At 40.1% G+C, this 24,895-nt stretch overlaps 1 protein-coding gene across 5 annotated transcripts in view; it reads right to left on the bottom strand.

Annotated features, from left to right (window-relative positions):
- Positions 1-3,780: 3,780 nt before the first annotated feature.
- The window catches only part of PRPF18 (pre-mRNA processing factor 18), a 43,959-nt gene continuing 22,844 nt past the window's right edge, over positions 3,781-24,895 (bottom strand). For 2 of the 5 annotated variants that reach the window (XM_054660762.2, XM_054660759.2), the window contains 6 exons: positions 24,469-24,615; positions 22,977-23,045; positions 20,766-20,906; positions 20,562-20,633; positions 18,092-18,247; positions 3,781-4,389 (listed from right to left, as the gene is read on the bottom strand). In XM_054660762.2, coding sequence (XP_054516737.1) covers positions 4,309-4,389; positions 18,092-18,247; positions 20,562-20,633; positions 20,766-20,906; positions 22,977-23,045; positions 24,469-24,615 — 666 coding nt within the window. In that variant the 3' untranslated portion in view covers positions 3,781-4,308. The remainder of the gene's footprint in view (positions 4,390-18,091; positions 18,248-20,561; positions 20,634-20,765; positions 20,907-22,976; positions 23,046-24,468; positions 24,616-24,895) is intronic. The other 3 variants (XM_054660765.2, XM_054660764.2, XM_054660766.2) reach the window with 2 other exon arrangements.

The following is a 24,895-nucleotide window of genomic DNA, read 5'->3' as shown; positions in this document are numbered from 1 at the left end:
TTGAGTTGTGGTCCAAAAGTTTCAAATTCTACAGCTTTTACACTTCTACTTCCCAGGATGGCCAAACTTAGAAAGGCAGGCACAGACTGCACAGACTGCAACGCTCATGGTTCCTAACATCTCCTAAGTCTGAAAGGAAAAGCAGTTGACCACAAAGGCAATTTAGTTTTGGCAAGTTGTAAAACTGTGAGTTGAGAAAGGCCAGGACAGCGGATTGCAGGAGTGACTCTTGACTGTCCCGGCCTGAAGCTCAGTGAAAGAGTCTGAGATCACCAAATGGCAACTCGGAACTTCTCAGCTGCTCTCATTGGTAAAATGATGTGTTAAGCTTGAACACTGTGAGAAAAAGTTGAGGAAGTTGGTGCTTACAGAGAGGGAAGAAGAGACTCAACGGAAGTGGCCTAGTGAGAGTGACCAGCAGAGGCAACACAAGGATTCATTTAAGCAAGTTGTATAAAGTTTACAATGGCGGAAAAATAAATAATCAATGCTCTCATGGTAAATTGTTCTGATCAACGTAAAAATAAATTCTTTTTTTAAATGAGCATGTTTCCAATATTCTGAATGGGGTCAGCTCACACCATAGCTGCGTGGCTGGCCACACTGCCCTCCCTAGCTATTCCACACCACCAGAAATTATTTTTAAATTTCAAATGATTTTAAAGTTACTGTTAACCATTAAAGGACTAGCGTGTGGTTATAGTTCAGCCAATGGAACTGCAGAGTCTGTGATGAAAACCAGTTGCCATAACAGTGTTCCCATAGCAACCCTCTGGGGACTGACGCTGGCTCTTGCGCTCTGGACAGCTGGAAGCTCTTACATCAATATACCGTGAGAAAGTGCTTTTCGGCTCAAGACTCCCAATATGACACCATACCATAGATTGCTATGGGATAAACTTATTCTTTAGGGGCTTCATGGGAGTATACTGGGGGAAGGAGGAGGCACAATCCATTAAGTTGTGTTCTACCAGACATGCAGACAAAGGAAAGAGGCAGAGCTCAGCTTAATGCTCCCTTTCATTGAAACTGCCCCACTTCGTTCTACCATCCTTCTGTGTGAAGCATTAACCTCATGGGGTGGGGCAGGGTAGGGGGGGTACAAAGGTGAGCACATGTGGCTGAAAAGCAGCCAATGATATGAATCCCCAAATTCAAATCTATCAAAGATTTGGAAACACTGGTGTTTTCCAACCTGCTTTCTTTCCGGATACATTATTACTTTCTTTCCAACAAAAAGGTGGTTGCATTTCCAAGTTATTTACTGAGATCAAACCCTAGAGTGCTCTGAAGTGCTGGAGTAGGTCAGGAAATCACCAGAAGGCAGAGCTTAGCATTAAGTGTCATACTGCTATCAAGCCTGTTTCCTAGTCCTCTGAGTTCTCACTGAGCGCTCTGGGCCCACAGCAGATCACTAAGTTCCATTCTTAGCGACAGGTGACTGCCTAGCTCTGGTCTCTCAGGACCGCTCCCTTCCTCCTACGAGATTCGGACTGTCCTCTGTCTCTTTCCACGTGTCAATTATTTTTGGCCTCAGCTTTACTTTCCTAATTGTCCCCCAAAGACTGAAATCACAGCCACAACCTCCAGATTGCTGCAGGCTCTATGCTGCAACACTGAAAAATACTGCTCTGTCTTTGCAGTTGGCAATGACACTCCTAGGAAATGCACTATTTACTTCTGAAGGGAACTCAGTGTTTTATGAAATTTGAATTCAGAGACACAACTCTTAATGGATAGGAGTCTGGGGAGGAAGAATGGGAGGAATTTATCTAAGGACTGTGATTGATTTTAAAAGGTATGTCTTCACTGTTTTATAAACAACTACAAACAGAAATACGTATCTGCTGAGCCAAATTTTCATGATTTGGAAATTGGGGAAGGGCATTTTTCTATATATCCTCATGTTATTTGCAGTCATTTGAAGATCTTTAATTTCAGGGAAATGGAAAACTTCTCTGAGGGGATCTACATCTTTGAATGTGCTTCCCTCGAATGGTCACAGCCCTGTGGAACAGGTTCCTTTTTTCTCTAAACCATCTACCACACTGACCAATTTTAGGAGGTACTGGTGTCACATGACAGTTTCTTTATATGGAACATTAACTAACTGCAAAACAGAAGACAACAAGAAATTAATGAACTACTCTACTGTGTGACCTGATGGTGAATACAGAAAAAGTAACTCGGAGAGTACTCATTCAACAATATTTATAAATAGGTCCTATATAAAAAATCTAGATTGCTGTCATATCTTACGAAAGTCTGTCTCTCACTTGCGCTGGTAAGTTACACTAAGCTCTAACTGATTTTTTTTTTTGTCGGGGGGAGGGGACAGAGTCTCACTCTTGCCCAGGCTGGAGTGCAGTGGCACGATCTCGGCTCACTGCAAGCTCTGCCTCCCGGGTTCACGCCATTCTCCCGCCTCAGCCTCCCGAGTAGCTGGGACTACAGGCACCCGCCACCACGCCCAGCTAATTTTTTGTATTTTTAGTAGAGACAGGGTTTCACAGTGTTAGCCAGAATGGTCTCTACCTCCTGACCTAGTGATCTGCCCATCTCGGCCTCCCAAAGTGCTGGGATTACAGGCGTGAGCCACCGCGCCTGGCCCCCTCTAACTGATTTAATAACAAGAAAAGGTTTCCAAATGAGGGAGTGGGAGGCAGGGAACCCCAATTCAATTCCAGACAGTGGACCTCAGCCACTACCATGCATATAACCATCAGAAACGATCCTGTCTAGGCACAGCAGAAGAGCACAAGTGGCCAAAACTGGCTTTTGAACCTTCCCAAGAGGGACCAGAATAGACCGCTGTGAATCTACACCCCCCTACTTGGTGGCACCTAGCTTCCACCACATCCCCGGCCCTTCTCAATGCAGAACTGGCTGAAAGCAGGAACAGCCGCAGGGTTCAGATACAGTAAATGCTTAATCAACGTTTCCATGATTACTGCTGTTGCTGCTAACACCATCATTATTACTGTTATTGTGAGGACACACTGCCCCTAAACACAGGGCTCCTGAAAGGGACTCTGGCTTCCCTCTAATGACAACAGTGACACAACAACTAATATTTACGAGCTCTTATTATTTGCCAGTGTGCTCAGCATTCTGCTTGAACACAAAAGTGATGCTACGAAGCATGGACTATTATTACCAACTACCATTTAAGACAACGAAGCTGAGGCTTAGAAAGATCCAGTTGCTTGCTAAAGTCATACAGCGAGCAGATGCGGAGCTGAGATGTGAAGCTGGAAGTTCTGCCTTTGGAGCCCCCGCTCTTACCGCTATCCAGTGCCACCACTCCACCTGCTCCGGGAGCATCCGCTCACACATGCTGCCATGTGAACAGAGGCCTCTCAGGTTCTAAAGCATAGTAACAGGTCACAGTGATATCTGAGTATGACATTGTACAACATTAGAACGAGCCCTCACTGTGGAAAACCAAGGCCAGGACAGACTGTTGGGTGGGGACATCAGTACCAGCACCTTCCTCCTCTGTTGGCGGGTGTGGCTGGGAACACAGTCTGCCCAGGTCTACCAGCATCATCACAATTTCCCCACTCTCCCTGGCATCACAAACCACTGTCCCACCTTAACCTTGATGCACTGGAGTTATTCTGTTTTGAACTTAGTTTGCTATGATGTGCCATCTCTGTTTCTTCAAACTTCTATTTCCTATTAATTGTATCTGTCCTGAGAGATGACAAATACTAAAATTTACACTTCTTGGAAGATAAAAGCAAGCTGTGAAATGCAAGAAAAATAACATTTGAGTTATACCAGTAATAATATTTACATTCAAATTCTATTGCAAGACAGCAAAAGTTCAGCAACATTTAAGGACTATAAAGTTTCATTCAATGGTCCCATGTTTTTGAAATATATAAAAATATTTTATATAAATATTACATAAAAGACAATAGGCAAATTATAATATTTTACTGAAATAATTAAGTCCATCCTCAAATGTTTCTTTTCAATCATCTAACCACAACTTTCGGGTCAACTGAAAAAAAGGTCATTTTAAACCCCCTTCTGTTGTCTACGGATTTAAATTGTGAGGAAAAGTCTTTAAAACTTAATTTTGGACTAATTAAAATGAAAGCAAGAAAGAAAAATCAGCTTGCAGTCAGATATGAAATGAAGGCCAACACAGTTCTTAAAACCAGTCAAGAGTTACATCAGGTAGAACTCAGAGATTGGAAACTCCAGTTTTCTTCTTTCCTCATTCCTGTTGGTAATTCCAGAAGTCCACAGCCTGCTTCCATAAGTTTCTTATTGTTATTAACACACCATACACAGATCTCACAGTGCATTGTACTCCACACATTTGGATGGGTCTGTAGGAAAGTGTTTCTGGCAAATGGTCATTAACCTCTTCAATCCCTAAGAAAATAAGGAAAACAAAGGTTGGTTATGACATGGTTAAATTATTCTTAACTGCCTTCCTCTGAACCCGTATCAGTTTGTCACTGTCCCCATAAAATGCAGCAGACCCAAGCTAATTCACTCAGATGTATGCCTAGAGACATTTTTCCTGTGCACCTGCAGGTCCACACAAGAATGTTCATCACAGAACTGTTCACAATAACAAAACCGAAAAACTGGAAACAACCCAAATTTCCATCCATAGGAGGACATATGAAAAAAACTTTAGTGTGCTCACAAATGGGATATCTTACAGCAGTAAAAAATCAATTAACTCTAGCTACATGTAACAATTCGGCCCGTCTCAACCAGGTTCCAATAGAGAATTAAGCTCTAACTGCCCAGCCTAAGGCACCCATTGTATGTAATGAGATAACTTCTCCCTTATGCATCTAAAATTTAGGAGACTATTTATGTATCATGTTTGGAGGACTGAGAAAATACACTCAAATTATTTTCTGTGTTCTGTGGTCAAGATGAGGGGCTCTGGTTGGGAAAGGCCGATGTATATGAATCTTAGAAGCAATGTCGAAAGTAAAAAGCAAGTGGCATGAAGTGTTACTACCTTCAGTGACACCCTTTTCATAAAATTCAAAAACAAGTAAAAAATGTATTGCGTAGAAATGCACATATAACATGGTGGAACTGTTTTTCAAAAAGAAAGGAAATGACAAACTTAAGTGCAAGGTAATGGTTACTTCTGGAGTATGGAAGGAAAATATCGTTTCAATGGTTTTCAGAATGTTCTAGTTCTTAAACTGGGAGTAAGGCTTTTAGACATTCATTTTATTACTTACTTTATAACTTGTGTTTTACATGTATTCTTTTGTATGTACCAAATATTACACAATAAAACCACTTTAATATGTCAGTAAAAACTGAGTACAACATTCCAAGTGTGACCTGGCCATTCTTGCAGAATTCACTAGAAGTAGTCACTGCACTACTTTTGTTCTGTATCTTGGCAACTGTAACCAAGACCCTTAGCTGTTTTTAGACAACTACAATACACACACCTAATTCCCACTGATCTCACAAAATTCAAGTGCCTTTTGTCTCTACAGCAGTTTGGCCAGTTCTCCAGTGTATAACTTTATAGTTAGATTTTTTAAGCTGATGAAAACAACTATCACTATTCAATTTCATCCTGTCTCTTTCAACTCATCCTTCAGTCTGTGATCTTTCAGAATCCTTGGTCGACATTTAGCTTTAGTTATTCTTCTTAGCTTTCTCATCCACCACTCGGTAAACATGTCCTCTAAGTCATTATCCAAATACTCAATACCCTGCGCAAACAGGCCAGGGCAAGGGCAGAGACCTGAGACACACCACGATCGAGCTCTCTCCAAAACGATCTTGGGAAGAGTCTGTAACCAGCAATGAATCCTATTCACTGTGCAATTCATTAACGCACACATTTCCTTGTTTACAAGGAAAGACTGCCAAAGGTCTTACTGAAATCTATGTAACTTAACACCTGTTAAGCTCAATAAAATCACCAAAACAAACAAACAACACAAAAATCCCTGCAAAATCTCACTGGTCCCATAGTAAGCAGACAACACAAATATTAATCACAGTCAGTATCCATGGGTTATGTGTCCATGGATTCAACCAACCCTGGTTAAAAAATATTCGGGAAAAAACGGCAACAAAAAAAGAATTAAAAATAATACAAATAAATATCATATAATAACTATTTAAATAGCATTTACATTGTGTTGGGTATTGTAAGTAATCTAGAGATGATTTAAAGTATACAGGAGGATGTGCATAGATTATATGCAAATACTATGTCATTTTCTATCAGGGACTTGAGCATCCAGATTTTGGTATCTGCAGGGTCCTGGAACCAATCCCTGAGGATATTAAGGGACCACTGACATACTTCTATGAATGGAGCCATAATCTAACAGATTCCACATCAGAGAAACAAGACTGTGAAGTATTTAAAGTCCTTGGTGGATTCAAGGATTGCCCATATTATGAGATTTAGGAATTAGGGGTGTGGAGGGAGGTTATCTTTCAACTGATTCATAAGAAGGGCTTTTGCACACGTAATTCACTTGGCTCCTTTTTGTTGTTGTTGTTCCCTGTGTAATCAGGTATTTGCTTTGGGATAAAGACCATTCCATCACATAATCGAGCTTCTCCTGCTGTGAATTCTAATCATGTGTATGCAGAACTTTGATCGGTAGCCATGGAAATATAGATGATAGCACTAATTTGGCATCTTAAGGTTCCTGAAGGAATAGGTGAGAAGAGGGGCAAAGGCAGGCAAGAGAACACCCTGATGAAATACAAATAGCTTCACTCAGCAGCAGAGCATGGCAAGAATTGTTATGCGCAAGTGGAAGGCAAACTGATGGTTTGCCTTGGAGGTGGTTTTCCCCATGTCAGAAGAATTGGAATCTTAGGTGTGTGCTCCTTACAGAAGACGTGTGTGATGCCTATTTATACTCACTAAGCAGATTCTATGATTTAAAAACATATACTAGTGTTCTCCCTGAAATCTTAGCTGCCAAGGGTTGTGAAACTCAATCGTTTTAGTCATAAGTAGTTACCACAGAGCGGTATGATAAATTTTTGTAAAAAAGATTTGAGAGTGCATGGCAGAGATAGGTGTGTAATCTCAGGACAGAATATCGTTATTTTCCAGATGGAAACAAATCTTTTCAATTAGACCCCTCAGGATTTCAGTTTCAAACTGCTTATGGATGCTTAAGCCAGTAAAACAATGAGCTGCTTAGCTTAGCTTATGGCAAGTGGCTTAAAAACTTGTGGTATTTTTAATTGGCTTTTTATTTATATAAAGGCAATACCCTTATCTAACAAATGTTTATTCAGTGCCTACTATACATACTGTTCTAGGCTCTGGAAATACAGTAGCGAAGAAGCCAGAAAAAATCCCACCTTCCTGAGATCGAATTGTGATAAGGGAAGACAGGCAAGAAACAAAATAAATTCATAAAAAAAAATTTTTCAACGATGCTAAGTGCTTTGGAGAAAATAAAGCAGGCAAGTGGGTTATGTGGATGTGTGGGGCAACCTGAAGGACTTTGGCTTGGACTCTGTGAACTAGGAAGCCCCTGCAGGGTTCTGAACAACAGAGCAACACGATCTGACTGTATGTGAACTGGATCAGTCTGGGGAATGCTGCTAAGAAACTGGAGAGGAGCAATAAGAGAAGCTCAGGGACCAGAGAGAAGACACTGGAATAATTCAGAGGAGAGGTGGTGGCTGGACCCAGTGGCAGCAAGGAAGGTGGTGAGAAGGGATCGGGCTCCAGACATACTTTGAATATAGAACCATCAAGCTTTGACATGGATAGGATATGGGTTGTGACAGGAAGAAAAAAGCCAAGGATAATTCCAGGTTTTGTGTGTACACTGTTTGAGGGGAAAAAAAAAAAACAAATCACACAATTCTTGTACCAAATAATAGCAGTCCTCTACCTCACTCTTTCCAAATCCTAATTCCAGCTCTCCACAGGCAACCCTTTTCAAATGTTTTAAGTGTTTCCTCTGGCATTTATTGCCACATTTCTAAATACTATACTGACAGTGCTTGGTTTTTCCACCAGATATCAGTGATATCTCCTGACTTCCTACTATGAAGCAGAGGATATCTCACTCTTACACCACTGTCCACTGGCCCCACATATGCACACACACACCTAAAAAGCACTTTCTCCCCCATCCTCCCCAAACCACATTTTTAGTGAAATCAATATTCAGGGTTTTCCTTATAAAGGCTATACAAATATCGTTCAAAGCAAACCCACATAATGTATTATGATGATGACCTCTCATAAGTTTTTTTCCTCTTTTTGTTTTGTTTTTCTAATCCATTCTCCAACATGAGACTACCCTCGCATGCCCAAACATCACTCAGGATCTGATCAGACATGCCAGGGAATATGAGCTCTTCCATTTCTTCCCGGAGTCCTTCAACCATCTACTCTAACCTGGACCCACTTGTACTGCTACCATCCTGGAGCATGACAACCCTGCAGCTCCAGCCTGGGGATTCCTCTCGCCTTGCTCTGTGCTGGATCTCAGCTCTTGGATCTTTTTGTTTGGGTGGAGGACATCCTCAGGTAGAGTCAAGACTGCCCTCATTTCAATCCCAATTCTACCACTGACTTGCCATGTGACCTTGAGAACTCACTTCTCTACGCCTCTTCCCCACTTACAAAACAGGGAAATGTCAGTGTCCATCTCATATTGTGGCTGTAAAGTACTGAAGGGAAGCACAGTAAGCACTACATAAGTGTCAGCTATGACGATAATGACTACAGAGAATGTGCGCATGGGAGATGTCATTAGCCTATATTTACCCTTCACTTGATAGTTCAGAAAGGAAGAGAATTCTGAGTTGGACACTATTTCCCTAGCTATTGCAAAGGTACTGCTCTACTGTCTTCTACCTTCTAGTGCTATTAGTGAGAAGTATGACAGTATTTTAATTCCTGCACCTTTGTAAGTGACCTTTTCTCTGAAGTCTTTGAAATCTTCTCTTTAGCTTTGGCCTTCCAACACTGCATTCTTTTGTGCCTTGATGTGAACTCTTCCTATTCATTTGCTCTGTGTTAAGTGAATTCTTTTCATTCTACAAACTCATGTCCTTCAGGTCTGGGACGTTTTCTTGCATTAATTCTTTATTTCCTATCTTCCCTTTTCTGTTGTAATGGCTATAAACGTTATAGATTGACTCTTATTTTCTTACCTTTCCTGCTTTTCATATTTCATCTTCTAACCCACTAATGTAATTACTAAATTTTTGCTGATTTAAATTTCTGCTAATTTTTAAGAGTTCATTTTGATTCCCAAACTTTTTTATAGCCTAATGTTCTTATTTCATGGCTACAACGTTACCTAAGAATTTTTTTGTTTGTTTTGTTATCAGACCGGTCTGTCACCCAGGCTGGAGTGCAGTGGCACGATCCTAGCTCACTGCAGCCTCAAACTCCTGGGCTCAAGCAATCCTCCTACCTCAGCCTCCTGAATAGGCATGCACCACCACGTCCAGCTAAATTTTTTATTTTTTGTAGAGAAGGGATCTATTTTGCCCAGGCTGGTCTAGAACTCCTGGTCTCAAGCACCCCTCCCACCTCAGCCTCCTAAAGTGGTGGGATTACAGGCATGAGCCACCACGCTTGGCCTCTAAGGATATTAATTATCATTCTCATTGAAATTTTTTTCTGTTCTCTATAATTCTGTTTCTCTGAAGGTCTTTTTTTCTGTGTGTTTTGGTCTCTGTTTTCATGTTGGAGACTTTCTCCAAATGTCTGATGAATCTTAGGTGAACATTCATGCTGATGAGTAACGCACTATAGAGCTGAATGGAAAAACTCCCTGAATAGGTGGGGCTTGCCCATAGGACAGCATTTTCAGACGACAGGGCAGCAAGCTGGTTTTTTCACTGAAGGAACACTTAAGTGTTAGTAACTCAGATGCTTTCTCTTGGGTCAGTTTCACAGAGCAGAATCCTCCAACTTACTAACTGAGGGTGAAAGCCTGGCTGCCAGCATCAGTGGAATCCAGGAACTAAAGGTCTCATTTGTCAATATTGTATATTCCACTCAATTTTCCTGTTTTCAGTATATCTTACCCTTCCTGAGCAGTACATATCCATCCAAAAGCAACCCGATTTTCTGCTAGAGTGGAAGGAGGGTGGGGAGCCCCACTTGGGCAGGCAATCTCTGGACTACTTATCCTAATTCTCAACCACTCCTTCTTTTCAGCCTTCTCCCATGGCCTGGCCTTTGAGAAGTGCCTAATATCCCCCATGTGCCCAGGTTTTCTAGTTTCTACAGTGGGAACCATTTGGTTCCGTAATGACTGCCTCCCATACAATATTTAGCTATATTCATTTTTCAAATATCAATGTGTTTAGAGGAAAATGTTCTGCATTTAAAAGTCTAATTGGTGAGGCCAGGTGCGGTGGCTCACGCCTGTAATCCCAGCACTCTGGGAGGCCAAGGCAGGCAGATCACTTGAGGTCAGGAGTTCGAGACCAGCCTGGCCAACGTGGCATACCATGTCACTACGAAAATACAAAAAAATTAGCCAGGCATGGTGGCACACACCCAGCTACTCAGGAGGCTGAGGCATGACAAGTTTTTGAACCTGGAGGGTGGAAGTTGCAGTGAGCCAAGATCGTGCCACTGCATTCCAGCCTGGGAGACGGAATGAGACCCTGTCTGAAATAAATAAATAAATATCTAATTGGTGAACTGTACACATAAAAATGATTAAGATGGTAAATTTTATGTTATGTATGTCACAATTTTTAAGTCTAAATGGAAGTAATACAGAATGTTCCAGATATGATATACAAATATCAGATACAGATATAGTTTGGTGTATCATAGCATGATATAGGATATATCCTGGATAATGAAAGTTCTTTATATCCAGAGAAATCAATAAACCATTAAAACAACCAACCTGCATCCACTAAAAAGATTAGCAATTTTTTTATTATTGCAGAAAACAAAAACTAAACCAAACCAAGCCAAACCAAACTACAATCACAATTCTTTGCCTTGATTTGCCTCTTTAATATATCATTAGAACTTGAGGAAGATATTTTGTTTATAAGTAATCTTTATATTTAAGTATAAAGACATGTTGTTAAATCAATTATTTCTGTACCTTTTGCTAGTCTACACTATGAAACAAAGCCTTAAAGAGGAAAGCACAAATCCATTTAGTGGTACATCCTAAGAACGTGAAGAATAAAGAAACAAGATGAGTGACGTTTTCCACCCAGCTATTCAAAATTCTGTCATAAACTGCAAAAGTTCTAACATAATAATGCATTAATATGCAATACTTAAGTTAACGAATCCTAACTTCATACTATAGGAATGCTCATTTGACCTGAAATGTGATGTTCAAAAAATGTGTACTTAGTAAGTACATTTCTATCATTTCAACTAACATTTGTAGTCATGCATTAAAACACCAATACTTCAAACACCGTCTATGGGAACTTTTTTTTTTTTCTTTTTTTGAAACGGCGTCTCGCGCTGTCACCCAAGCTGGAGTGCAGTGGCGCAATCTCGGCTCACTGCAACCTCCGCCTCCAGGGTTCATGCCATTCTCCTGCCTCAGCCTCCCGAGTAGCTGGGACTACAGGTGCCCGCCACCACACCTGGCTAATTTTTTGTATTTTTTTTTAGTAGAGATGGGGTTTCACTGTGTTAGCCAGGATGGTCTCGATCTCCTGACCTCGTGATCTGCCCGCCTCGGCCTCCCAAAGTGCTGGGATTACAGGCGTGAGCCACCGTGCCCGGCCTGTGGGAACTCTTTACACACAAATATATTGTTAAAATTGAATTCATCCAAACAACCCATTCTAGACTTTTAAATTACTGATCTGGGTTCAGCCACTTGGGATGACAGCAGATAAGGGCAACTGTAGGCTGGTTCTAATAAGAAGCCCACTGTAAGTATTAAACATACAAAAACTTCAGTATCTGGAGGACTTATCAAAAAACTAAAGAAAACAGATAGCTTCAGACTAACTCAAACTGCCTGCATAGTTTATGGTAAGAAACAGACTCTGCTGCTCTTTTTACTTCTCTGTATTTTTGTTTTCTATACGAGAACAAGTTTCCAGTGCAAGGGTTTATTTCACAGAAAGTTACACCAAATTACAAACAACAACTCAAAAATTAAGTAAAAATGTACTCCAAATGACTAATTTGAGGGAAGATTTCATTTACGTGAGTACCAGGCTTTCACAATAGAGACTGGTCTGGCTTTTTTTCCAACCGTGTGGCTGAGAAATATAAGATGTAATACCCTACAGTAAAATGCCTCTTTACCATCAACTAAGCTGCCAGCTAGAAAGCAGCATGGCCCAGTTTAGATCAGCATTCCCCCAAATCTGTTTCCAAAACACGCTAGTGTTCTATGACATTAAAAGGTATTACTATGTAAAACATAAATACTAGCAGTATTTTTCTCTAAAAATGTACTCTTTTAATATGCCAGGAAGATTAAGGGGGTAGACAGCTGTCATCATGCAACAACTTGCCTTTAGGAAACAGCCCAGAATGCCAGACTGTGGCATGAAGCCACTCAACCCACAAGTGTGTGACATACATTAGAGCACTGAGGCATGGGAGCATTTACCAACAGCTATGATACTGTGTGTGCAACATACAGATCAAGCTGTGATCACTTATTGCAGTCATGAATGTTTCTGTTACACCAGTTTTGGTAACATGTGAACACATTACAAACTCACAAATGTTCCATGGACAGATAAATTTGGCAAATGCTAGCATAGATGAAATATGCCAAAACCTGAAACATGGATTGAAATAATTGACATAAAATATTGGGATGATGTCTTTACTAGGAAACTTATAAACTTAAGCTTACTGAAAACAACTTGCCAGAGAATAATATTATAGGATATTTACCTTTTGTAATAGCAAAAGCTTAATGGAAATCATTAGAAGATTAGTATTCCTTAATCTTCTAACCTCCAAAGGAATCTGTAACACAGTGCACAGCTCAATTCATCTATACATATCGAGGAGGATGCCAGCAGTCGAACTGGATAATGTGATGGTAGTAGTTTCGAGGATGTTACAAAGGAGTGGGCTGGACTTAGGACCAACAAGACACAGTAGAGCAACCTAGCGCTGGCAATCCTGGGAAGCTGTGGCTAGCCCGAATTCTGAAGGCAAAGGAGGAGAGTGGCCACTGGAACCTAGGGAGGGTAGCTGTATGGAGACAGCCACTCGAGAGAAGCGACAGCCTCGGGCAGAGGGATGCAGTCACCCTAGGGGCCCCTCCAGGGAGCAAGTTGGGAAAATCAATACCCTAAACTCATTCTTCTCCAACCTACAAAATGCCTTCCAGTCCCTCTCATCGCCTGCTCCAGTCAGAAGCCACAGGGCAAGGGTGCCTATCAGTGTTGCTGGTAAAGTCACGTTTGGAGGGAACACAGTGAGGAAGGATAAGAGTAGCTCTGGTAGGGCAACAGCTCTTTGACATGCATTTCACCTCATCTTTTTCTCCTGTCTACCTTCCTTCCCTTATTTTTGACAAATAAAGAATGCCCAAGATGTGAACTTTTTCAAGAGCTATCTGGGAATGATTGAATTATAAAGTTTCTAAATAACCCAGAGCTTCCTATAATATATGTAAAAGAAGCTTTACCCAAAGTCTGGGCCAGTGGTTACATCTCTATTTGGAAGAATGAACAAAGACCTTAAAGCTACTACCACCAATTTCTACCTAACCCTGGACTTGAAGCAAGCCAGTAAGCTATAGAACTTTCCTTTGATCTGCCTGGAGAGAACCCTCCTTGTGGTATATTTAATTTTTGTGAGAAATAGAACACTTCAAATAACTTTCATTGTTTAAGTTCTACAGAGGTTTGCATAAAACCAAAAGATGAAATCTATGTTCCAGTGAAACTGCCCCTTGAATTATTGTCTATCATATTTCATAAAACATATTTTTCACCAGTATTTCTAAATAAAAAAATAATTATCTCAGACATTACAAGTTTCCATTTACATGATGCTCAAGAACAGGCAAAACTAACCAATAATGGTACATGTTAGAATAATGGTTACTTCTGATAGGAGGAGGAGGATTCAGGCTGGGAACAGGCATGAAGGAACCTGCTAGAAGTGTTCTAACTCCAGATCTTGTTTTACAGCTTGATATACATGACACGTATCAAGAATCATTGGGCTATACCATTAAGGTAGCAGACTTCAAGCACTACAATGTTTGTTGAGGCATTGAGGCATTTTATACCGCAATTTAAAAAGAAATAATTATTAAATGATTTTCATAATTACCTCCTCGGCCAATATCTTAGTGTAAAAAAGGTTTTGGGTTCGTTCATACATTTACTACGGGGCAGCAAACTGTGGTTCTCAGCCCACTTGCCTCTTTTCTACATGGTTTTACTGGAACACAGCCACTGGCTGCTTTTGTGCCTTAGCTGCATGGGTGAGTAGTTAGAGATGGCAAGAAGTACAAAGCCCAAGATATTTACTATCTGATCCTTTAAGAAAAATTTTGCCAACCCTTGACTTACACTTCACATAATAAATTGTCTTTTTTTTAGGAGAATTCAAATTAATCTCATCCAGATACCAAAGTAACAAGAGGAACATTCTTTAGACAGCTTAGTAAATCAATCAGTAAATTGTAACCAAGAATTTTACAAAACTCTAACATAGGGTGGCCACATTCTTCTGCTTGAGTTACACTATGGGTTTAAGACACAGATCACAAACTGGCATTCTGTTTAGCCTTACACAATGTTAATTTTTTTATTTGATGCCAACATTTAAAAATAGGAGAATACTTTTTTTTCAAAAACCAAGATTTTCCTTCTCATTAAAAAAATAAATGGAAGATCCAGCAACATTGGAACCATATTCCTACAAGGTAACAATGAGCTGAAGTGAATTCATCAACAGAGAGGCCAAGCATCACTGACACTCAGTATCGCTTCTGCATTGCTCATTTCTCTTACAGCACAGGTGAGAGGAAAATGAAATGCAGCTTCTAGTTGCACCTACATAAGGAGCAGGAAAGTGGAAGACAGAGGCCAGAGGTTTAACCCTCAGCTCACTCGTTATCTTAGTGACTCTTGGGCGCATGAGTTGAAACTTGAGGTTTAAGCAATGGCCTCTAGGGAAAATGGCAGAAAAGAATGAGAGGAATCTGGCCAGAAGGGCCAAAAAGGGCAACGTTTTATGCCTCCAGACATCAAGAGGTGGGTGTCTTCCTCCATCTCCCACCTTGGGACAATTCTGCCTATTAAAAAGCTTCTTACTATTTTTTGCAACTTCTTGTGAGTCTATAATTACTTCAAAATAAAAACGTTTTCTGAAAAAGCTTTGTCTTACACTAACTAAAAATCTGTCCAATTGTATAAAACAAGTTTAATCCTTTTCCATCAGAAAATTCTACCATTTTCTATAGAGGAAGTCCCCAGTCCCTGGGCCACAGGCCAGCACTAGTCCGTGGCCGGTCAGGAAATGGGCCACACAGCAGAGGTGAGCAGAGGGCAAGAGAATTAGCACCTAAGTTCTGCTCTCCTCTGTCCTGGCATTAGATTCTCACAGGAGCGCAAACCCTATTGTGAACGGCACACGTGAGGGATCGAGGTTGCATGCTCCTTACTAACACCTGATGATCTGAGGTGGAACAGTTTCATCCTGAAACCATCCCCCTGACCTCCCCGATCCATGGAAAAATTGTCTTCCATGAAACCAGTCCCTGGTGCCAAAGATGTCAGGGACCGCTGATCTAGAACTCTTGCCCAGATTCTCACCAAGAGTCTCCTTTCTCGAGGACTAGAAAAAGAGCAATTATCACCACCTCTCTTGCTCTATCATGAATTCATTCAATTAGCAAATATTTATTAAGCACCCACCATGACTCAGATATTGTTCTAGATTCTAGGGGTACAATACTGAACTATGTTCTTGCCCTGGAGAACCTACACTAAGTTATTAGGTGGCCATATCATACTACAAATTTTATTACACTAAATTTAGTCCACTAAATTCTTTCTTTTTTTTTTTTTTTTTTTTTTGACAGGGTCTTGCTCTGTCTGAAGTGCAGTGATGCAATCACAAATCACTGCAACCTTGAACTCCCAGGCTGAAGAGATCCTTCTGCCTCAACCTCTCTAGTAGCTAGGACTACAGGCACACACAACCATGCCTGGCTAGTTTCTATTTTTTGTAGAAATGGGGTCTCGCTATGTTGCCCAGGCTAGTCTTAAACTCCTGGCCTCAGGCAATCTTCCTGCCACAGCCTCTCGAAGTGTCGGGATTACAGGTGTGAGCCACCATGCTCAGCCTCTAATTCTTTTTTATATCCACTGCCCAAATTATAAGCTTAAGCAAAAGGGTATATGGATCCAATTTTCTTATGGTAATCCTTTCTTCCTAAATATTGTATTTTTAGACTCTGCCCTTCTCTCTCGTCTGTCAAGAACTTCTAGAATAGCAGTTTCTTTTCCACCTTAACATACACTCCATCCCATCTAGTTTCTTGCTGTCTGCAAACCTGATAAACCCATCCTTCGGTATAGTCATCCAAGTCAGTCATTAAAAGGTTCGACAGGACAGCACTGAGGTCCCTAAGACCCCTGACATACATCTCTAGCATCTACCCTAAGAGACACGAGTCCATTATTTAATGCTCCATGGCTTCCCTCTGTCAATGAGCTATGAGTCCAGCCTGATTTGCCCTATCCACAAGAATACCATTGGGTCTGCATCAAACACCTAGCTAAAGTTCAAATACAGTATGCTCATCAATTTTCTCTAATCACCTAGTGGGCAAAAGAAGAATTTTTTTTAATGGGAAGAGAACAGTTAAAAAGGAAGAACAATGGAGTAAGGACAGGTCATTACATAGCTTCCAAAATAAACCAGAATTCTTGAATAAATGCTAGGTATACTTAAAAAAAAATCACTCCTCGGGGAGGTGAAAATCACATCACTGTTTATAAGAAATGTCTTTCAGACGATTGATTTAATCATATGAACTTTTATACACTATACCTTTGGCCACAATATAGATGAACACAATTAGCAAATTTAATCTTTGGAACCTGTTTTCTATTGTTAAAGCTAAGCAACTGTTTTTTTTTTTTTTTTTTCAGCTAAAAGCTTCTGCCTTTAATACACTCACTGGTGGTTATTAAAAAATGGAAATGTGTTTGAATTTGCAGAAGTATATTTGAACTCTGTATACAGTTCACATGAGGGAGTCCAATTGAAATCATATTTTAAAAAGCTATTATATGTGACTAAGGCATAAAGCATGACATGAATTAACATTCAGCACTTGGAAGTGAAATAAAAACAAAAAGATAATTCATGAATATGGTAATGACTGTTCTCTGGCACAAAATCTGAAAGCACTTTATGCATTTTAAGTGAACTTCAAATTTTAAGTAAACTTCCGGAGTATCACTGTCAAGTTTTAGAACTATCATCCAGCAAGTCATTTTACAGACACAATCTGGGATTTATGACAATTTGGCAAACACTACATTATAGTTATTTTCTTCCCACTAAGGAGAAAAGTTTAGCCCAACAACAGTACAAACAAGTTTATGTGAAGCATGTATAACTTGAAGAAAACAAACCATCAGCACTTTAGACCTATTCACATGACTAAAGAAGTGTTGTTACATGCTACGTACATTAAAGCCAAGTCTTTACTCTCCATACATCTTGAACCCAGTAGATGTTAGATTTACCTTGAAAGCAACAAAGCAGGATTTATTGTAAAATACTCTAAGTTTGTTGCTCTTCACTAAACTCCCACATTTCTCTGATGAGCTCAACTTTTACTTGCTAATACACGTCTTAAAAAAAAAAAGCAAACTGCAATCATTTTATTTCAGTGCTAAGGTAATTAAAGCACAATACTTCACCCTGTCTTCCAACATATATGAAAGTTGAAAGGTTTTTACTTTATTCAGTGAAGGTGGCTTCAGTGTCAGTGCTTATCCAGAGGGGACTTCCATCCTATCACGCTATGTTCTATTTGCTGTAATTCTCTGCCTGCTTTCCAGACTTAGAGTTTTGGGAATTAGAGAATATTCACTTCCAGGGCAATTCCCGGCTCTCCAAACTGCTTACCTGAATATATTTCCGCTGAGTTTCGTCATTTAAAACATGTGCAACATGCTTGGAAAAAATCTTTTCTCTGCCAGTTCTGGCATGGATACCAACCATAGTGACACCGATGGGCCAAGGCGCATTTCCAATGGCCATCTGAAGATAAGCATCATTTGCCTGAAAGGAAAGTGTAAGAAGAAATCAGAAAGGCGAAAATGTTGTACTGGCTCAAATTCTTATTGAAAGTATTTCACAGCCCTTTATGATGTAATTTTCGTCCACCTTTTGGGCACATGGAAAATATTACCATGACTGTTATTCAAACAAAACAGATTAAAATACAGGGTAACAGACTGCCCTGCCCAGGACCACCAATGTCCATGGAAAAAACAGAAACCAAAGCTAGGTTGTGAGTAAAAAAAAGGCAAACATTCCTTTGCAGTCTTTGTATGCTGGAAATTAATATGTTGCAGATCTGGAATTACCAGGTAGGCACTTCAATGCACTGATGAAAATTCTAGTTTTGGTCTCCTTTAGACCCAGTCTTCTCCACAGGGGGTCATGTAGAAGACAGGGGCTAAGTAGTTTTTCATCGTCCAACCCTAAACAATATCCACTCCCTACACAGCATTGTGGCTCTCTGAAGGAAGTGGGGGCTCAGTATGTGCCGACGACCACACAGGTTCTTTAACAGATGTGTAAACAGAGAGGAAACACTGGCCCTCCAGTCGAATAGCTGAAGGATGAGATCGCTCCACTTTGCCCCCCACCCCACCCCCTACCTGCCAAGAACCTTTAAAGAACAGCCACAAAAAATGAAGACAGAAACCAATGAAGACAAATGGCTTTTTTTCCTAACCAAGCCTGGCTAGCTGTGAGGAAGAACAAGAAAAACATAAAGCAAATAAATTCTAAAGGACCTCAAGGGTTAAGAGAGAAGCTTATAAAGCCAGGCCTCAAGGAGATTTTAATTTAAAAAAATCAGACACCTATGAGATTGATAGGGAGAGTCAATTTTTTTTAAATCAGATACTACAGATAGGGTAGCTGGAAGATCATTTTCTACCCTAAAGATAAATGTGAACTTGCTCTGCTCACCGGTTTTATAAAGCTTAATTTAAAAAGGGCCTATGTACATTTTTATCACTAATTTTCATGTGTATAAACTTTAACATTGGATCTTAACTGATAAAAACTGCAATATTTAGTTTCCCCCAAATTCCAAAGAAACTGTCTAAACAGGTTATTAAAGCTTCTTGGTTCTTTCTGTAGTTTATACAAAATAAGCTTGCACTTGCACTTAGTTCTGATATGTGATCACGAGAAAAAGCAGTAAGAGGAAAGGCATCCATTCTAGCAGGGAGTGATGTGCATTCTTCCTGCAGTGATGGTGACCTTATCCATCCATGCCAATGCAACCATCCTTAGTAAGAATCATGCAACTGACAGAAACTAAGAAGCACATTTATAACTGTAAGGCAAAAAATATTTTCTTTGAGAAAACTGGCTGGCTCTTAAAAGGAGTAAAATCACTGCAGGAACCTCTTTAGCCTAAGGCTCTAATCAAGTAAATCATCCAGTCACTCAGGAATGCCAGCAGTCCCTTGTTACGTCAGTATACAGATACAGCACTGGATAAGCAATGTCATTCCGAGTTCCCTACCACTCTGGCACTGGCACTGGGGTTGCTGCACTGAAATGCTCTACTCCTACTGTCTTGGGAGGCACGGCCACAAGAAGCCTCCCTCAAACTCTGTCCTTTCTTCATTGCCACTACTGGTGCATTGGGCCCTTCCCTTCTTGTTCCCCTGTACCAACTGACAGTCCTCCCCTCACCCCTTTCTAAACTCTATCTCAGGGAGCCCTGGACACCAGCACCCTTTCCCTCACCGCCGCCTCCCAGAGCCCATTCAGGAGTATAGACATTGGGGCAAGGGAGGAGAGACTTCCCCTGCACGGGTCTGCAACACTGAAATGGGAGAGATGAGTCCTGGAAGCCTTGCTTGAACCATTTCCCCATAGAAACAATTACAAAGAGTTGGTTAAATTCCACTGTACCATCAGTGCAACAGTTCAGCTATATTACAGATTAAAGGGGCTTTTATGACCATCCTGGGAAACTCATCTATACAACGTTGTTTCTATGGGAAAATTTGTTCCAAGACATAATCAGCCATTTACAAAACTTTGAAATTCATAAAATGAACATTGCCTATATAAAGTTCATGCTCCGAAGAACCTTTAGGCCTATTTTAAAAATGACCAAGAGCATACAGATGAGGTCTGTATTTTCTTAGTCAGGTTTGTTATTCACTGCCTAACAGTAAAGCTGGCAAATACAATAGAAAATAAAATGCTTTTTACTACTAACTCACCTCACATTTATTCTTAAATCTACTATGTAAAATCCTCCTATCCCAAATGAACATTATATTACATACATAACCTAGATATACTCTTAACAGTTTCAAAGAACAGCATGGGAATGTACCTTCACGTATTCTCTCTGCAACATGAATTTAATAATATCCGTTATTGATTCTTTAATATCAGCAGGAAGATTCTGAAAAAAATAATAAGAAATTTTGGAAGCTACTATGTATAGACGTATAGGGAAAAAACAGACTGCATTTATTCTAAATTTATACTCTATTTTTAAAGTCAGTTAAAAAAAGTATTTTCCAAGAAACCTCACCCTTTTCCGTAGCTTTCTGAAAAGTGGTCTTAGGTAGGACTCGGTCTGTTTCTGGGTCGCACTGTTCAGTTTACCCTGCACACTGCGTTTCACATAATCTTCTCTGGCATTCAATTCTTTAGCCCAAACGCCAAGAAGAAACTGTTGAAAGGATGGGTAAACTTAGACTACAATGCCACCCAGTGGTTCAGTACATCTAAATGCTCTCTAGCACACAAAAACAGAATACAATCATCCTTAAAGTAAATGTCTTGATTAAAACGCCACCAAATAATATAGAATAAGCTAGTTCTGCTTATTGGTCATGATAATGCTTTGAAGTAGTACCTTTGGCAAGTCACCAACTTCCCTAGTCTACATCTATTCCTAGCTCAAGATAATTTGCTTCCCTCAGAAAACAACTATCAAGTTTCATAGTTAACTATTTGAGAGGAAATAAACTTGTATTTGTATTTGTATTATATACATAAAATTCAACAAGTTACGAGTTACAAGAAAACTGGACTTTCTACATATGCTGTAGAGACCATGATTAAGTTTAAAAACCATGAAAGCACCTGACTAAAGGAGAGGAAGGAGAAAGAGAAACAGAAATAAAGAAGCCAAGACCCAGCATTCCCACCCCACCCCCACCCCTAGAAAACTACCTCAGTGCCCCTTGGGTTTAACTGCATAAAGGGCACCCTTCCTGGAAGTAGGAAACAGAGAAGGCTGAGGAGGATGTTTCCCTCTAGGGGCATCATCTATGCATATCCTAAAAAAGAAGAGGCCATCACTCAAAGAGGAAATTCTAGTTCATACTAATTCCTATGCCCTATCTACTTCCATGCTGTATCCTCAATATATTCAGAATCTTGATGAATAATATGTTGTATCTAAACTGTACACACAAGAAAAAGCATTCCTTGCATGTAAATCTCTTGGTCTGAACAGTTTGTGAATAAACAATAAAATATCTGGGATTTGTTCATACTCTATCTAGACCACTAAAGAGAGAAATGTTGAGAAGACAGTTGGAATCAGGAAGTCAGCAAAAATAGGCAGCTAGTTGTAGAACTGAAGAATTGAGCACTCTCTGAAAGGTTACAAAAAAAAAACTAAAAAATTAGCTGGGCATGGTGGTACATGCCCTACTACTCGGGAGGTTGATGAGCCCAGGATTTCAAGGTTACAGCGAGCTATGATGACACCACTGCACTCCAGCCTAGGCAACAGAGAAAGACACTTTTGCTAAAAAAAAAAAAAAAAAAAAAAAAAAAAGCTAGAACCCTCTTCTTCCTTGGGTCGTCTAGAAATTCAGCGGGACACTGTGGCTCATGCCTATAATCCCAGGATTTTGGGAGGCCGAGGCAGGTGGATCACTTGTGGTCAGGAGTTCAAGACCAGCCTGGCCAACAGGGTGAAACCCTGTCTCTACTAAAAATAAATAAATAAATAAATAAATAAATAAATAAATAAATAATACAAAAACTAGTCGGGTGTGGTGGCATGCTACTTGAGAGGCTGAGGCAGGAGAATCGCTTGAATCCAGGAAGCAGTGGTTGCAGCAAGCCGAGATGGTGCCACTGCATTCCAGCCTGGGCGACAGAGCAAGACTCTGCCTCAAGAAAAAAATAAGCAACTCTACCAACTTCTTATTAATTCTGCTGTTGTGATTCTTTTCTATGTGTTTACATTAATGAGCCAGCTTTAAAAAATATGCCACAAGAAAAGTAGACCAGGCACAGTGGCTCATGCCTGTAATCCCAGCACTTTGGCAGGCTGAGGTGGGTGGATCACCTGAGGTCAGGAGTTCAAGACCAGTGTGGCCAACATGGTGAAACCTGATCTCTACTAAAAATACAAAAATTAGCCAAGCATGGTGGTGGGTGCCTGTAATCCCAGCTACTCAGGAGGCTGAGGCAGGAGAATCACTTGAACCCGGGAGGTGGAGGTTGCAGTGAGCTGAGATTACACCACTGCACCCCAGCTTGAGAGACAAGAGCAAGGCTCTGTTTCCAAAAAACAAAAAAAGCCACAAGAAAAGTAAATATGCATTTTCTCTTACTAACTGCTACATCAAGTGCATAGCGATATCATAAACATCATGTATGTGCGAGAAATGTGTATTGAGGCTTTCCCGTTCCAGCCTTTAACCCTTGGTAATCCAAAAATATAAGAATAGTTCATAAGGATCCAAGGCATCCTCATCCCCTCGCCTAAGACACGCACCTTCAGGAATTTGGTGATGATGTCCATGTCTTTATGATCATCGCCTTTCCCTAAGGACTCTCCAAGCGCCTGAAGAAAAAGAAACAATGCTTCTGTTCATTAATACAGAGCAACAACTAAACATATATATTACCAACACCAGTCTAAACATGGCTCTTGGTCACATATGCTGTTCAATTTTTACTTAAAAATCTGATGGAATTTCTAGATAAGAAACCAAAAACAAAAAACATGGATTTGCCACTTAAATTTGGAGAGCATGTTATCTTTTATGAAAAGTCAAGAGGGGGTAATGAATGTGAGATTTCTTTTTGGGGGAACCAAAATGTTCTAAAATTAGATTGTGATGATGGTTGCACCACCATGTGAATATACTAAAAACCACTGATTTGTTTATGTTAAATCAGTCAACTGTATGGTATGTCAATATCTCAATAAAGCTGTTTTTTAAAAATAAACAAATAAATATACCAATAGAAAAAAAAAAAAAAAAGCCCACAACTGGTTGCCCATACCAATTATTTTAGTAAAATTTAGGGACCATAGACAGGTATTGGAGGAGGCAAGGGATTAAAATGACGTCTTCCTCAACTATGATCTTATTCAGAGGGACAGCTACACATGCAAGAGCCAGGAATTAAAGGAAACAGAAAAATAAGTTTATGTTTCCTTAAGCATTAAGAACTTTAAGCCATATTTATTTTACATGCTACTTACATGACACAAAATTGCTTTTTAATTAAGATTATACACTAACACTCCACAAGCAGCACTATAGCAAAAATCAGACAGCAAGATATTGCCAAGTGTTGGCAGGGCTGGAAAGACAGGAGACCCTCACACTGCTGGGTGTAGACTAGGACAGCCATTCCAGAGAGTAACTTGGCAGTACTTAGACAAGTTAAATATACATATATAAATCCCACAATCCAACTTTGTTAGGCCATCGTGGTTATGCACAAGACTGTTCATCAGGAAGCTGTTTGTGGTAGGAGAGAGCTGGGAACAATCTAGCTGTCCATCATTACTGGAGAACAAAAAGTCAAATGCAGTGAATGGCGTAACACATGGAATCCTAAGTAGCAATTAAAAGCAAAGGATTCAGTGTACACAGAGCATCAAGGATAGTTCTTAAAAACATAGTGCTAACTGAAAAAAAGAAAAGTAAAACACGGAATAAAGAATTTCACAGCATAACATCATTTATGTAAATCAAAATACATGCTCACAAAACACTGCAGGTCACAAGAGCACCAACAAACAGAAGGATGCATATCCAACATATTAGAATGGGTTCCTTTTGAAGGCAGGAAGTAGGGGAATGTGAGTGGAGGATGAGAAAAAGGGGAGTAAATAAATAAAAGCGAGGAGTAAATAAACAAAAGACCAAGGACAACAGTGTGCTCTGCCCTCAACCATCTGCCCGACTCAGTCATCTGCTCCAGAGGAAAGAAGGGTGCCAGGGCTGTGCTGGGCTTGGTGTAGAGATTACCTCTAACTCTTCAATTGTGGTGTTTTCCTCATGAACTTTCAGATCATTCTGTGTGTCTTCCTCTCCAGGCTCCTGACCGCCGACGATTTCATTGAGGTACTGCTGATCAATCTTATCCAAGGCTGCTTTCAAATCATTCCTCAATCCCTAAGAAAAGCAAAAAAAGGAAGAACACCTGTTATGAAAGGAAGAACACCTGTTTTTTCACCTTTGATTTTTCATTAATAACTGCAAATATTTTTTCCCCCACAAGAAGAGTTCAGCAAAAGTAGGGACTCAAATGACATCAATTTATCACACAACTATCACTACTGTCCATTTAAAGTTAATTCTTATGGACATATTTAAATTAAAACAATGCACAATGGCCAGTCTGCTGGTCAGAAAAATAAAATACACGTGAGTGACGAATCCAAGTAAGAATCTT

Source organism: Pan troglodytes, chromosome 8 (genome assembly GCF_028858775.2).
Source record: "Pan troglodytes isolate AG18354 chromosome 8, NHGRI_mPanTro3-v2.0_pri, whole genome shotgun sequence".
Taxonomy (NCBI): domain Eukaryota; kingdom Metazoa; phylum Chordata; class Mammalia; order Primates; family Hominidae; genus Pan; species Pan troglodytes.
The sequence above is the reverse complement of the archived record's forward strand: the minus strand, read 5'-3'. Positions and strand labels throughout refer to the sequence as shown.